The sequence below is a fragment of the Mixophyes fleayi genome, chromosome 1 (genome assembly GCF_038048845.1).
Source record: "Mixophyes fleayi isolate aMixFle1 chromosome 1, aMixFle1.hap1, whole genome shotgun sequence".
Lineage (NCBI taxonomy): Eukaryota > Metazoa > Chordata > Amphibia > Anura > Limnodynastidae > Mixophyes > Mixophyes fleayi.
The window spans coordinates 315401674-315418833 of record NC_134402.1 but is presented as its reverse complement, the minus strand read 5'-3'; the positions used below and the strand labels follow the sequence as shown (position 1 = coordinate 315418833).

Below are 17160 nucleotides of genomic sequence, written 5' to 3'. Positions count from 1 at the left end.
TCACCAGATATATTTTACACATGGAAAATGAAGAAAAAAGCAAAAGCTAGACAAATCCCAAACGAAAAAAATTGGGCTCGTCCGGGATTTGAACCCGGGACCTCTCGCACCCAAAGCGAGAATCATACCCCTAGACCAACGAGCCTGTTAGTAACTGTGATGTTTTTAGTATATTCCTGATTGAAAACATCTAAGCACCGTTTTAGTACATTTAAACTCAGATTGACAGATCTGTATATATTTAAACCCAGTGAAGATTATTTATAAACATCCACAAATAGGGGAAGGGGGGCACCTCTGGGGCTTGTCCCATAGTGGGCTACTTTGGGCCGGGTCACTAGGCCACCTGCATTTATTTACCTTTAAAATTTTACTAATAGGGTGCTGAGTCAAGTCTTTCCCCTTGGGCTGAAATTTGCCAGCCCTCTACTGTAAAGGTGCAAATTTTCTACACTAAACCCATAGCAACAGACCCGATTTTAGTTTTCTTCATGTGAAGACTTTGGCATAAATTGGTCAGCTTAACCTGTATTGCAACATGTGGAAATAATATTCCATTTTTAATACGGAGTACGGCTTGAAGCTAAAATAACCTAAATAATGTCTTTGGTGAGTGCAGAGGATCCAATCAAGACTGGGCAATAACAGACAAACATAGAAGTAACTGGGCCCTGCTAGCAATCTTATAATCTAATGGAAAATAGGAGTTTCATACATGAAATTAAGTGCCACAGATTGCATATTAGCCCTGCCAGACAGCAATGGAACAGTTATTGTGGGGCAACATAGTCCAGTCACACGGCAATGTTAGTTTTGCAGAAAGTATATTGTTTGAGTATAGAAACAGAATAAATGAAAATTTTCTGTGACGTGTGTAGATGGGAGGTAATTGGGTAGAATAGTATTGGGTGTTAAGAAGGGTAGGTCACTGTAACGCTCCGGTCCCACAGATAGTACCTGTCTCGTTACCTGCAGTATTTTTATCTGGAAACTGCCATGTCCCAGCATCAGACATTCTCCAGTTTATTCATTCAGCTATATTCAGATCTATGCAGGTGCAAACCTCTTGCACTTCAGGACCTCCTCCCTCTTTTTCATTGGCTAAGCACTTCTGCAGCACTATTTAAACCGCCTGGATTCACCTGTCTGATGCCTGTTCTTCAAGCTCACTTCCTGCAGCCTGTGGTTCTGGTGCCTGTTCTCCAGTCTGCTCTCAGTTCGTGATCTGTGCTAAACCATCGCTGTTCCACTACCTATCTTACCATATCCAGTGTACTTCATTGTGACAGCTCCGGTTCTCTCATCGCTACCACTCAGAGCCGCTACTACATCTGTGACTCCTCAGCTGTTACCACGGGTTACCTCCACTACTCCAGCTTGCTCTCAGTCTCTGGCTGTGTTGAACTATTGCCGCTCCAGTACTTCCATTACCATCTGCAGAGTACTTCATAGTGACAGCCTCTGTCCTCTCGTTGTATACCACAGAGCACCTATTCTCCTAGTGACTCATTGGCTGCTGACCATCAGCCTATATTCTTGTTATGCCTGTATTTATACCACTCATCTGTGGACTCCGTTGCCTCCATCCACTTCACCTGGCTCCCCCACATCGTTCTGCTGTACACTCACTCACGGGGCCGCGACCTGCAGACTTGGTGCAGCTAAGACCATACCTCCTTGCGGGGGTTCCTGGTGAAAACCACCAGTCTGTTAGACTCCGTGCCTGTGGGTGGGCTTAGCCATTTTCAGCAGAGCCTAGGGATCAATTTCCTGTAAGCCAACCGTGACAGTCACACTGCTTTTGGCAGACAGTTTCTATCCAAAACATCTCATTAATAATGAAGTCATAGGACAAGTTCTTTGTGTTATAAGGATAGTCAGTATAAGGGATCCAGAGATTATGAATGCTCAATTAGATGAGATATTAACCAAGTTGGCTACCATAGACATTATTTATATAGAGCCAGCAAATGATACAGCGCTTAATAAAAAATATTTAATAATTTCCATCAATCAGCCCCTGTCCCATTAGAGTTTACAGTTTAAGAGGCCTATTTACCAATTGAAGTCAAATAATTGGATGAAGTAAACTAAATTGATTAATATTGTTTTATTGTGCAATTGCGATTAGTACACCATGTGTATTGACGCAATCGCACGGATTAGGAACACACACATTTACACTTACACTTGTAAATAGCACACATTTATTAAGCTTTCAATCCACATTTATTTATCAGTAAAATGTATTAGAGATTATTTATACAGATATTTTAGTAAAGGTATTTATGGTTCAGGTCATCTAAAAGGTAAAGCGTTTGGTCTCATATTAAAGCTTATTTAACTAGCATTAACCTAGTTTCGACAGAGTAGCGATCGCAAGTTATAAGCAATGATATTAAAACTCAAAAGTACTTTGTTTATGGGTCAGTTTAAAGTTTAAACTGGCTATTCGTCGGGAAGACACGTAGGCAACAGTTGGGAGCGAGTTGTCCCTCCTTTGTGAGAAATTCAAATTAACTGATCTGCGACCAGCAGTCTACTGGAACATTGTTAACCTTGGACTAATGAAGACTTTTTTTAGTATTATCTATGTATATCCGTGACATCATCACTGATTATGTTAATTTAAACTGCATATAAGCAAGTACTGGGCAATTGTTAAATCTCACCCTTCCCAACTATAAGGCTGAACATGGACCTGGGCCCAGGACACACTTGCAAAATTGTAATGTATTCGGTTTTATACTTTCCTGTTTATTGTTATACCTTTTATGATTCATCATGGCTTGTTGTAAATCCTGCTATCTTATGCTATTAAATCTCTTTGTGCGTTTGAGCCACAATAACATTGGACAATGTTTATTAGTAGCAACAAAACGAACATTACACAATAACTCCCTTTCTCCCGTGATAAGGACGATTATTTTTATCATGAGAAAATCCATTGTCACAATTCTTAAAAAAATAATAACACATGTATGCTTGAGGCAGCTGGGCAATACTGGTCTGGAGGTCTAAGGATTATTTCACTCCTTCGTTGCACCATTCAGAGAATAGATATGTGCACGCTTCAGCTGGAGTGTGCAGTAGAACTAAAAGTCAATCCTTGTTAAAAAAGGTTTCCTATACTTTTGCATAAAAGGCTGCAAATCTTACCACTGGCAATAGCAGCATGATCACCGGCAGCAACCTTTTGTTGTATAAAAAAATTAAAAAATCTGTATCATGAATTTCTATCCATTTTCCCTTTCCATGCCACACGGCATTGTGGCAGAATCCCATCTCCCAACTTCCCTGCAATTGGGACGGATGTCCTGATCTGTTAAGACAGTCCTTTCAGAATCGGGACAGGCGGGAGGTAGAAAGTTGTAGTTCTAGGTTACAGCCTGTAGTCAGATTATAAAAAAAACAAACACAAACAACTAAACTCACTATATTTATTATTGCCTATTTACCAGGATCTACACTGCACATTGCCTTAAATGCTAGACTTTTACTACTTTCCCTCTAATTATCCTGGTGTTTTTTTTTAAAAAAAATGTAAAATGAAGGTTTGGCTGTATATTAAGCGCACTTCTGGTAATAGATTATACCCGACTGTAAGCAAGGATGGGGTGTTCAGAGGTGGAGGTATTACTTGACCTGTAGGGCTCTGCAGCACTGTACATGGGGAAAGCCAAGAATGTATAAAATATGGACGGCAGACCAAAATAAAAGGGTAGGGAGAGCCCTATTTGTGATAAATCTTACAATTAAGAAGCCAAAGTTAAGCGAGTGATGCTCACTGGAAACTAACAGTAGTGGGTGCATCAGTGTAGTTGGGAGTAGGGTAGGCTCTAGTAAATAGAGTATTGTACATTCATGAAAGTTACAAGGTGTTTTTTTTTGGGATCAACATTTTTGCCTTGTTTCCACAGCCTCCTACAAGGACAAAATAATATCTGTGGCATGATGGAGATAGCTACATATCTGCTAGATTGTGAAAAAAACGGAGCTAGAAATGGTTGTTTGACCTAAGCACGCGGACTGCTTGTGCAGCGTCAGCCATTTCCTGTGTTTTGAGCTTAAGTTATCACACACATGGACATTAAATGGGTCTTGTGTTACGCTTACACACTTTCGAATTGTGCATTGAAAGCAATAGGCTCATTGCTGTCTTTCATGAACATTCTCTGTACACACAACTACTCCTCTGAAGATGACCACCTTATAACCAAACCCAAGAGGAGCCATTTTCTATGCATTTACAGAGCATCTCATCACAATGCACCACACATTTAAAGTGTATATAAGGCCTAATCTTACCTTGCAATCATTAAGTGCTTAGGATTGGCTTTACCAAACAGTCATTTAGAATAGTTACAAGCACTGACTGTAAAACTTATGGTACACAAGCTTTCTGTGCATACTGAATTTTTCATCATGATGTAGTTTGTTTAAAGGATAAATGTGAATACATCCATCTACATTCAGAACATGGCAGGGTAGTTCTAATAACCTCCATAAGATGTGGTTTGCTAGCCACATAACATATCACTAGTTTTGTCTCATTTGCACCATGTTTATATAAGTGATGTGCAACATTTTATAATTTTTCTGTCAATGTAGAAGTTATGCTACACTTTTCCATAAATATCACTATTTGGCAAAAAAAAAAAAAAAAAAAAAAAATCAACCAACTTGAATAATAATAGTACACAACAGACCGTTTGGAAGTGTGTGGAATATTATCAGTCATTTTATATAAATTAGTCACCATTCCACGTGGCCACTATATCGTCAACATCGTACACATGGAATAATAAAGTGGGTGACATAATGAAATTAATACATTTTATATCTGCCAATAGTCCCACTACATTTCAGATATCCACAGGCCTAGAGCGGATCTACCAAAAGATGGGCACTGCCACAATGGGGTGTAAAGTAGCAAAGCTGTGGTGGTAGTGTCTTGTCAAGATGATTTATCTGGTTGTAAGCAATGATTGAGTCAAATATATTATAAGAGGTTAAATTATTTTTTTCAAAATACACCTGTATTTTTTGCATTTATTAAAAAAAACTCTGAATATTTAAATAACAAATACATGCAAAAATAGAAAATAATTTGCAAGTTGGGCTTCTGAAGTTATATTAAAATGCCTTTACCTTGTAGGGGTAATAACTGAAAACATACATGTTTGGGTATAATAAAATAACCTCTGTGGAACACCTCCAGATCCACTACTGAAACATGTTCTTAGCAGACATAGGCCAAAACAAACAGTACATAGTAATTTATACAGTCAAACTCTGTAGCAGCTCAAGATGTTTGGCACTGAACCCCTCCTCTCGGCCTTTCATCCTCAAGATATGCTTCCCCTCTGGATCGTCTGCTTTGCTCTTTGAGGTCAAATTCAACAAGCTCAACCTCATCCATGTCATCAGCGATCATTATTTCTTCTCTGGGTGGAAGCAAAGCCTCCAAAAGTGGGAGCTTGGCTGGTTCAAGCCAGTGGTCGGCAGGGAAAGCAACCTAAAAAGAAAATTAAAACATAATTTAAAAATCATACTAATAAAGAAGAAAAGCCCAAAACATTCATTGAGAAAAAGCTGCGCTTATAGGTCAGTGTTCTCATTTACAGACCTAGCAACATGGCCCATTTGCGGTTTGTGGCAATGTTCAATTTCTATACCCTTCTCTCATCACCACTTTCTTTCCCATTGACAGTTAGCTGGGGCTGAATTAGAGAAGTGCTGTAAGAATTTACCAATCAAGTTATAATTCCTAGACTATAGCAACTGAAAAAAGTGCTGGGAACAAACTGGAACAGACCATTATCATGCTGTTTCCAAGTTGAATACAGGTAAATCTTGTGAACCTTTGATGACCTGATGTAAAATGATTATTTCAGTGACTGGTTTAAGATTTTATTATGGATTGGATAAGCTTAAATAAAAACAAAAGTTGTTTTTCTTCGGTCATGTTAAATTTATGCTTTTTTTTTATATAACTTTAATCTGAAGTCACAGAGAGGCAAAGTGTAAATAGTCTGATCAGAAAACCAGGACTAATACAAAAAACAGCAAGTCTTACCAAAAACTGAATGATTAAAAGACCTTTCTCAAAGGGGTCTCTTTGTAAGGGCATTCCTTCATTCTGGATGCATTTCAGATGTCCATGCTTTATCACTTCACCTGAAATGGACAAAACATCAACCTTTGTAATCCAGTATGTTAAAGGCATATAAAGTGCAAAATCTTGATCCCTACTTATAGCAATAGGCAGGCAGCTGGCTACATACCCGGAACTAATGCAATTTGGAGAATTCTGCCGTCTAATGTCTTTATTGTCCTCTTGAACCCACACAAAGCCTCCACTAATGGAATCTCCATCTTCATAACCAAGTTGTCATCTTGCCTTTGAAATACTTCATGGTCCTTCTGATCCAACACAATAACCACATCTCCTGGCTCTAGATCTGGTTCCTGGTCACCTTCCCCATGCATAACAATTTTCTGTCCATCTTTCATGCCTGGAAAGATTAGAAGTAGTTTTTTTTAGATTTTAAATGATGTACCTGCAGGACTTCAAAATCCCCACTGCAAATATAAAGGATTATTTTCACATAGCAAGTCACTTAATTTTGTGTGTTTTTCTTCAAACTTACCTTTCTTGATGTGGATCTCCAGGATTTTCTTCTCACGTATAACCTTCTTGCCATTACACTGCTTGCAGCGATCTTTGGGGTTGATGCGCTCACCCTCCCCGCTGCAATCAGAGCACATAGTCTGAATCTGCTGGACCATCCCTGGCCCAATCTGCTGTATATGAATCTGGACACCACGACCCTTGCAGGTTGCACATTTCCCCATTGCTCCTTTCTTACCCCCATGACCTAACAAAACAGAATCCATGAGTAGGCCAGACATCCATCAGAAGCAGACGTAGACAACTGCTGTTAAATTAGGACCAAAAATATGCAAAATCTTCTGCTAATCAGATGTTTAACCTACAATTATTAAACATTAAACACATTCCTGTGTCTGAAACAGAAAAGTCTTAGATGTAAACATTCGTTACTATTATGGTCTTGTTTAAATAGAAACAGAGACAAAGGGGGAAATGATGTGCTGCTGGACATTGCAGTGATTGTCAGCGACACATTGCTGAGCAACACAGTACAGGATCTCTACTCATTTTCGGCTCACATTTCTTGGGGATGCAAGGGAACTTGAGCAGAGATTTGAGAAATAATTCCGCAGCGATGTGTCTCCGGACTGCGAGACATACACCAAATTGAACGGTCCTCAAAAAGCTAGAGAGGAAGCATCGGGCAGATAAAGTAGGAAGGACAGGAAATAAGTGGAGCCAATCTGTGCCCACCACTTAATGATAGGACAAATTCCACTAACAACTCTGTTCAGTAGCAGTCATGTGTAAGCCAAAAACTAGTGGTTCAAGTTCCCATACAAGAACATCTGACTTAATGAGGTTCACAGAGTTTCTATAGAACTACCATCTCTATCCAGCTGTGGAACCCACAGACTCAACTGTCATTGCTGTTTCAACATCTGTTCAGTGACTCACTGAGCTCAATTGTGATTGCTATTGCCATATCCATTTGGCAGCTGGACCCTCTTCACCCAACTGTCAGTATCCTGGAATTTGTCCTGTCAAAGCTAAAGAAACGGTCTACTCTATTAACCCCACCTGCACCATTTGGAGGAATTGTTCCTTTCCACTCTTATTACCTACTCCAGCTAATACACATTCATTCACATTTCTCACCTCTTTCCTTCATGCACCTACTCAATTTACATTCTTTCCTATTCACCATCACCACACTTCTCTTCAAACTCCTTTCTCCATCATTCTATTTCTCCCTCCCCTATTATGATTTCCCCTTCACTACTTACCTCCTCGCTAGTCTGTACACATGAACTGTTTTGTCTCCAGCACCCACCACACTCACCAGCCTACATAAACAGAAATAAACCTCACACCCACAAATCCTCCTCACATGTCCTTTCTCACCCTGCTCCTTCTCATGGCTGCTGGTGATATCTCGCCTAACCCTGGGCCTCGTACAATCCCATTATCTGCTCACGCTCCTTACTGCACCCCAAACCTTTCCATCCATCCCGTACTTCCAATCCCACCAACCTTAACCACATATCTCCACTACCCTCTCTTCCCTTCTCCTGTGTACGATGGAATGCCAGATCTGTTTGTAACAAACTTACATCCATCCATGATCTACTCATTTCTAAATCCCTCAACCTCCTGGCCATTACATAAACTTGGCTCACCTCCTCTGACACTACTTTCCCTGCAGCTCTCTCCTATGGGGGACTCTCCCTCAGCCATACTCCCAGACCTTGAAACAGACAAGGTGGTGGCGTAGGCATTCTACTCTCTCCAAGCTGCACCTTTAAAGTCATACCCTCTGAACCCTCCCTCTCATTCTCTTCCTTTGAAGTTCACACTATCCGTCTTTTTTATCTTCTCCACCTTTGTGCTGCAACTTTACGGCCTGGCTCACGTAATTTCTATCCTTTGACCTGCCTACACCCATACTAGGAGATTTCAACATTCCCATTGATAATTCCACTGTCTTCTGTCACTAAACTTCTGTCACTTACTTCCTCTTTTGGTCTCTCCCAATGGACCTCACCTCCCACCCACTGAGTCGCACTTCCTTGACTTCTCCCGCTGCTGCTCCATCTCTAGTTTCTCCAATTTAGCCTTTCCACTCAACAGCCACAACCTCCTTTCCTTCAGCCTCACCTTACCACATGCCCTTCCCCCTGCACCCAAATACACACGTACACAACGAACCTTTAAGTACTCAACACAATTCACTTCTCGTTTTCACTAAAACCACCATTTTCTCCAAGGACTGCATTGTCCTGTCCTAATCAGGCTGCCTCTTTCTATAACAAAACTCACTTCAGCCATAGATAATACAGCTCCAGCTACAACATATAGTCTGACGATCCAAACCCCAGCCATGGCACAACAAACAGACCCGCTATCTGCAAAGTGCTCCTGCACTGCAGAAATCTCGTTTCTATTCCGATTTCCTCCACTATAAATTCATCCTTTCATCTTACAGCACTGCCCTTTCAATTGCCAAACAAACATTCTTTAAATCTCTAATACCAACCACCCAGTCTAACCCACGTTGCCTTTGCCACCTTCAACTCAATTCTCTGCCCACCAGCACCTCCTCCTCGCCCATGATTTTGCCACCTATTTCAGACAAAATTGACACCATTCGACAAGATATTTCCTCATGCCAGATTCCACTCTACCCACCTTTACCTACACTCCCCAATCCACCCTTAAAATGAGTGAAGAGACTTAGTCTTCAGTTACTGGAGAGATTCATCATCTCACCCTACAACCTGCCCACGTGACCCTATTCCCTTCCAACTACTCCGCTTCCTCTCCTCCACTGCATGCCTACCTCTAACTCACCTCTTCAACCGGTCTCTTTCCACTGGCACATTTCCATCCTCCTTTAAACATGCGCTCAATTTCACCAATTCTAAAGAAACCATCTCTCGATCCAGCCTCTTGCTCCAACTACCACCCTATTTCTCTCCTCCCCTTTGCCTCCAAACTACTTGAGCGATTAGTGTATAAACGCCAGTCTCCCTTTCTCTCCTCTCATTCCATTCTCAACTCTGCAATCAGGCTTCCACCCCCAACATTCCACCGAAACTGCTCTCACAAAAGTGACCAATGATTTACTTACTGCAAAATCCAAGGGCAATGCCTCCATACTTATTCTCCTGGACCTCTCTGTTGCTTTTGATACTGTTGACCACCCTCTTCTCCTACACACTTCACTCCATTGGCCTTCGTGACAGTTTTTTCCTGGTTCACTTCCTATCTAGTGAAGTGCTCCTTTAGTGTTTCTACCTCTGGAACCTCCTCCCATCCCATGGGGTCCCAACAAGGCTCTGTTCTTGGCCCTTTACTTTTTTCATTGTACACCTCTTCTCTTGGAGCACCAATTCATTCATTTGGCCTTCAATGCCACCTCTACACTGATGACACCCAAATCTATATCTCTTCCCCTGACCTCTCCTTCTGTACTATCTCCACATGGTTGACCCCAAAGCTACTTAAAGCTCAACATGTCTAAAACAGAGCTTATTATCTTCCCTCCTGCCAGAGTCACTACCTGACCTCAAATCTCCCTCACTGTCAATAGCACCACAATTTCCTCAGTCTCCCAAGCCCACTTCCTCGGTGCCACACTTGACTCCGCCCCCTGCTTTATTCCTCACATCCGGACTCTCTCCCAGTCATGTCGACTCCACCTTAAAAACATTGCCGGAATACGCCCTTTTCTTACTCAACATGCTACAAAAACTCTTATCCATTCTCTCATCATCTCCCGTCTTGACTATTGCAACCTCCTGCCATCTGGAGTTTCTGAAACCCATACATCCACACTTCAATCCATCCTAAATGCTGCTGCAAGACTGATCTTGCTCTCACCGCTCCACATCTGTTGCACCACTTTGCAAATCCCTACACTGGCTCCATGTCCTCTAGAATAAAGTTCTTGCCTACAAAGCCATCAACATCACTACCCCTGCATACATCTCAAATCTCAAATCAAAATACTATTCCTCCCACTCTCTTAGATCTACCTCTGACCTTAACCTTGTCTCGTCTCCGATAACCACCTCTCACTCCCACCTACAAGATTTCTCCTGTGCTGCTCCCCACTTATGAAATTCCCTACCACGCTCAGACTTTCCCACAGCCTTCAAATCTTTAGAAGCTCTTTGAAAACCCATCTCTTTTTTTTTTTTGAGGTGACCTTATCATTGATAACACTATTCACACTAATGCACCATAACAATTATCCCCATCTCCACTCTAAGTCACACTAGCTCCTCTTGTTTCAGCTGTGCCCTCTTCCATTTAGAATGTAAGCTCTTTAATGAGCAGGGTCCTTCATACCCTTTGTTTTTATGTCTGCATTTATTTTGCCTACCATGTATATCCCTGTTTTGTGCATGTATTGTTTATCCTACTGTACGGCGCTGTGGAACACTGTGGCGCCTTACAAATCCATGATAATATGAACAACTAGGATTTGATTAAAGCCAAAATCACAAAAACAAGTGTCTTTTTTTTGGAACAGATTGTATTTCACACACAAGAGAAATTAACTAAATCCTACTTCTACTTAGTGAGCATAAAGCCAAGAACAATGACTGAAGCTGTCCATGGGATACGGTAACACAACATAAACCACAAAATACAGACTCTACTCATAGGAAAAACAAAAAAAACAAAACTTTATAACCGAAATTGTAATATGTAATATACAAAATAGTAATTACTGCTAGATTAATTCTATTGATTACTTATCAGCCACTTCATTAGAAAACTAGATATTGCTGACAGCTGATAACTTTGCTGTCTTCTACAAGAGATGGCAACAAACAGATAGGTAACATGCCTTACCTTCACACTTGTTACAGATTAAATTTTTCTGTAGTGCCAGCTTCCGGCTTTTTCCATTGTATAGCTCTTCTAAAGATACAGACAACTGGTGGACCACATTCTTACCTAATGAAGACAGATTTTGAGCCAAATGAATTGTCTTCGAAGGGCATTTACAAAGCAGAAGGAAGAAAGTTATGGGATCTTAAGAAAGCAATCATACAACCATTATTAAGAACAATGTCATTGGTTTTGTGTAATACCAGCATAATACACATGCCTGAGAAGTTACAGGACAGTAACTTAGTATGAGAATTGCGTAATAATGTACTGGAGTTTAAAACTACCTCTCTTTTCTCTGTTCATGCGACCACCGCCACCAAAGAACATGTCAAATAGGTCCATGGGAGAAGAGAAGTTTCCTCCACTTGGTCCCCCTTCCTTAATTGCTTGTTCCCCACCCTGGTCATAGAGGTCTCTCTTTTTAGGATCATACAGCACTTCATATGCCTGAGAGATTAGCTTAAACTGGGGGGAAAAAAAAAAAAAAAAAAAAAAGTGTAATTTAATAGAAGTTATAAGGGCACTGAAAATATTAGTTGTATACATGCTATGTGACATCTGGACAGCTTTGCAGGTATATCTAGAATCCAGTAATATACTTTGTATTGATCAAACATCTTTAATACGAACAAACCAAATACATGATCATTTTGCAACTGGCATCAATTCCCTAGAGCCATATAAAAAGCATCAATGTGTTTGCCTCAAATGGGGAAAAAAAATAAAAAAATAAATAAAAAATAAATGGTGGCTGTGTCCTTTAATCTATTACCAAATCAGGAGATCTAATGCTATATGTGGTAACGCTCAAAGTTTGACCAAGATATATGTTGGGTGGATTGCCATTATAAATTCTCCACTAATCTTCTGAGCATGTAGAACTAATATACCCTTTACAAATCATGATTTCCTGTGTTGCACAAGTCCTCAATATTATTCCCTCAATTTTTACCAATATTTAGTGGTACAACAAAAATAAATAAAATCCAACACATAAAAGCAGCCATTAAATTGTTTAAGAACCCAAGAATATACACCGATCAGCCACAGCATTAAAACCATTGACATAGTGGGGAGCAAAGGCTACCCTGATCTGGTCTAATCCTACAGAAGAGCCACTATAGCACAAATTGCTGAAAGAGTTAATGCTAGCTGTGATAGCGATAGGTCCGCTCAAGATTGGACTCCTCACAAAAATCACATATACAACAAATATGATGAGAGGGTGCTCTCCCAACCACTGTTCATACATACAGAAAGTTTTGTCATCATGTGGTATACACACAAGATTAAGGTTTGTCTCCCAGGCACTCCAGTCGAAACATTATAAAATCACTTTTATTAAAAAAAATCAATTGATTATATTAGTCTTTAAAGGTGAAAATATTAAAATCAAGACAAGTGAAATAAGTATAAGAAAAATAAAATGAATAAAACAAATCTGCTGTGAGAGCTGGTATATTGTGTTGTCTTTTCAAACTGTTTACAGTATATTTAATACCTCTTGATATCCACTTGAAAATGTATCTCTATGCATGTTGGAAATTAAATTTATCCAATACGTATCACATCTCAAAAATTTGCTTTATTATTAAACACGTTTCTACCACCTGGGTGTACGTGCCTGTGACTTCATAGACCCGAAAGCTGCAAGGGGCCGGCAAGTGGCATTTAGCTGCATCTACTGCAGCTAAATGGGGGGGGGGGGGTGTCAGGCAAGGGAAAAGTGAAGGGAAATCATTAGACCATCTCTTGCCATATTAGGGGACCGTATTGCCTTCAGGATCTAAACATAGCATTTGCTTTTAGGCTAACACTAGCAGGGGCACTTATGGATATCAGATCCAACAGTGCTGCACTGCATTCGAGCATCATATCATATATCATTTAGCTATTTATAGGAACATCTTGGAGGATCATATACCTTAGAATAATACAGTGAATATTGAAGATACCCTAATGCAGTATGGTTCCGAGTGTCTTATAGGCGTATTTGACTTAGTAGAGAATTAATTTATTTCAAAACAGTGCCATGTTACACTAAGCAATCATTGGAAAGTATAATAAATGTTATAAACAACTCTTTGGTTTGATTGAAAGTATTTAATATTGCCTGACAAGATTATAATTGCCTACATCTTATTGGTGATTATAACTGAGATTTATTATCTCTAGGACCATCCATACACAAGGATCTCCCCTAAATCCCCCATTACATGGATATGGTTATCATGTACATATTTCTTATATATGTAGGAGGAAACACGTGTGTTTAATATTAATAGTAAGGCAAATTCAAGATATTACGTGTTGGATAAATTTCATTTAGAACATGCATAGGGATACATTTTCACGTGGTTATCAATAAGTATTAAAGATACTGTAAACAGTTTGAAGAGAAGACACAATATACCAGCTCCCACATCACGTTTATGTTTTTTAATTTTAGTTTTATACTTTTTCCACTTATCCCGATTTTAATATTTTTGCCTTTAAAGACCAGTATAATAAATCGATTAGTGTTTTAATATGTTAATAAAAGTGATTTGATGATTATGTTTGGACTGGAGTGCTTTGGGGACCAATCTTATTCTTGTGAGTATACCACATGATAAAACTTTCTGTGATAGAAAGGTGTCAGAACACACAGTGCATTTCAGCTTGCTGCATATGGGGCTGCGTAGCCGCAGACTGGTCAGGGTGCCCATGCTGACCCCTGTCCACTGCCGACAGCGCCTACAATGGACACAAGCCAGAAGTGGACTAGCTTGATTAATCATGTTCTCTTTTACATCATGTGGACAGCTGGGTGCGTGGGAGTCATTTACCTGGGGAAGAGATGGCACCAGGAGCACTATAAAAAAGCGGCAAGCTGGTGGAGGTAGTGTGATGCTCTGGGCAATGTTCTGCTGGGTAACCTTTTGTCCTTGCATTCATGTTACTTTGAACGTACCACTTACCCAACACATTGTTGCAGACCAAATACAACCCTTAAAGGAAACCGTATTCCCTGATGCCAGTGGCCTTTTTCAGCAGGCTAATTGCACCCTGCAAAAATTGTTCAGGAATGGTTTGAGGAACATGACAAAATTCAGGGTGTTGACTTGGCCTCCAAATTCCCCAGATCTCAATTCAATCAAGCATCTGTGGATGTGCTGAAAAAACAAAACTGAGCCATGGTGGCCCCACCTTACAAGACTTAAAGGATCTGCAACTAACATCTTGCTGCCAAATATCACAGGACACCTTCAGAGGTCTTGCGCAGTCCATGCCTTGATGGGTCAGAGCTGTTTTGGCAGCACAAGAGGGACCTACACAATATTAGGCAGGTGGTTTTACTGTTGTGGATGATTGGTGTATATCTATGCAAAACCATTTATGTCCACATACCTTTTCCCCTTCATTAGGATTTTTGTCAGGGTGATATTTCAGAGCCAACTTCCGGTATGCCTTTTTGATCTCATCGGGAGTGGCACTTGGTTTTACACAAAGGGTATCGTAGAATGCAGTCTCCTTTACCATTGTAGCTGCTGAAAATGGTGACAACATACCAGTCAGTAAACAGCATGCAAGACTTCAACATTCACTCACTGCATCAAAAATAAGTAAGTTTTGCAAGCTGCTTATTGGTCCTCAGGGACACACTGAAAACATAAAAAAGTTACATAAAGAGGAGACCCAGGCATAAACACCTGTCCCTGTATGGAAACAGAATCTAAAATTAAGCATTACAGCTGTGGAAACACATATGGGTAAAGAGATGGTGTATTGTATGTATATTACAGTCATCCCAGCAACCATGGGTTCTTCTTTGCTCATGAAACACCTACCTCATCCCAATATGTTTAACTGATTTACAACTGACAATGCTAAATTTATAGGTTTTATATCGCTCACTCAATGTAAATTTACACTGTCAAGAGCATGTGTCACCATTGTCAGTGTCAGCTCAAGACAAAAATGTCTGGAGCAGATTGATTTAGTTCTTACTCCTTCAATTATCAACACACAGCATTCAAAGAGAACAAAGCGGGCTGAATGTAAGCACTTACATATTTAGAGATGGCACAATACTAGATAACCTGGTGATGATGGCATGCTCTGGAATCCCTATGTGCTACTAAAAGATCCACAGTAACCTGGATCTAAGAGCAATTTACTTACATGTGTGAAGGAAAGACCCATCAGAGCCCCTTGCTACAAGCTCCTGCACGCCCACAAAGAAATAAATGTGTAAATGACAGATAAAATGAAGATCCCTCTCACCCCAAATAAACCGGTAAGTCAGTTTACACCAGTTTCTAATATCACATACTGCAAGTTGTGCATTAGTGGTATACACCACAAAGAGGTTGGCATCAAACTAAGATGTACACCTTATTGGGCCCTGTAACTGTAACCTTGTATATAATACACATAATTAGAGTACCTTGACTCAGGAGAACTAGTCAATTAAATTTTGGGGTGGATATTTGGAGCTGTATTTGTGTGAAAAACTACAGGGAGGACCATGTTACAGTTATACTTTTCTTATTTTAGTGTCCATAAAAATACCATATTTGCTGTAATGAGCTACCAAGAGAAAGTTCTATATGTCCTGGACAGGAGAGACCACATATGGAAAGAGAAAGAGCGAGCGAATGATCGTGAGCGAGCCAAAGAGCATGAGAGAGAAAGAGTGCAAGATATTTAGTGATTGAAGTAGAAATTTAGAAGTGATGGTATGGAAAATGTCATGAGAATGTAAGTAAATGAAATGGGATAGTAGTACAAGGTTGTGCCCATTTTAACACTGAGAAAATATGTAATTTGGTATTGGTATTATGTGGTCAGTGTGTGTTGGGGCAAGGTTTAAAAATATTTAAGCTACATGATCTAATGCCTACATATCAATTACACAGAACTGTAACCTCATAGACTGCAGTGTATACAAGTTTGCAGCTTTGTAATGCTGACTCTCTCGCTGTTAGGAAATTAAAAGTCCCAAAATACCCGGACTGTCAGACACGGCATGCTGGTCTTTGTAGTTCCAACACCCGCGTTATCCCAGGGCTGACTGCGCTGATCTTGCCTTATGTTGTTACAGGCCATCAGGATTACTAGGTGGCCTGTACCGCACCCCCTGCCCCAAAACTGACCTGAGTCTTCTATGATAGCGTGAAGAAGTCGAGAACTCCTCGCTAATGACAGCAATTATATGAAGTCCCCAAGGACACAACGAATATCCCCTTAGAATAAGCCCTGACTATAGCGTCTTCGGCTGGTCCCGTAATACTATATTGCGGCACCGCCTGTTCTCTCCTCACCACCAAGCGCCGCTGTCTCACACTCAGAGAGAGCAGACGACTCACTCATTATATATAGAGTCTGTGGCCACGCCCTCTCTGTACCAGAACTTTCTCTAACCTGCTCTCCGGCGTCACAGCGGCTTCTCCAGGTTTCCAGAAAGGTCCTCCGTTGTCGTGGTAACCCAGTCAGCTTTACTCACGGGGCGTGGCTAGGAGGAAGACGGGCTGATAATGCGTCAGTCTGGTTGGCTGCTGCTGGAATATTCTGTGTGTGTTGTATAAAAGTAACGTGTATAGTTACATATGGTGTACTCTGATATTCTTCCTTTATCTCTGCAGTTAGTGGTGTTT

General features: G+C 40.4%; 1 protein-coding gene and 1 non-coding gene across 3 annotated transcripts; both read right to left on the bottom strand.

The window, feature by feature from the left end:
* Positions 1-73: 73 nt before the first annotated feature.
* Positions 74-145, bottom strand: TRNAP-UGG (transfer RNA proline (anticodon UGG)). The gene has a single exon. It is a non-coding gene; the product is annotated as a tRNA-Pro (tRNA).
* A 4566-nt stretch (positions 146-4711) lies between these two features.
* On the bottom strand, positions 4712-16885 carry LOC142158484 (dnaJ homolog subfamily A member 4-like). Of its 2 annotated transcripts, none has more exons than XM_075212461.1 (8): positions 16828-16885; positions 14912-15051; positions 11806-11986; positions 11480-11584; positions 6654-6881; positions 6288-6518; positions 6080-6180; positions 4712-5518 (listed from the first exon to the last, which is right to left on the bottom strand). In XM_075212461.1, the coding sequence occupies exons 1-8, from the start codon at positions 16874-16876 to the stop codon at positions 5306-5308; spliced, it is 1248 nt and encodes a 415-aa protein (XP_075068562.1). In that variant the 5' UTR covers positions 16877-16885; the 3' UTR covers positions 4712-5305. The 2 variants fall into 2 exon arrangements, with proteins under 2 accessions (XP_075068562.1, XP_075068571.1); XM_075212470.1 differs by having other exon boundaries at positions 16660-16857.
* Positions 16886-17160: the final 275 nt, after the last annotated feature.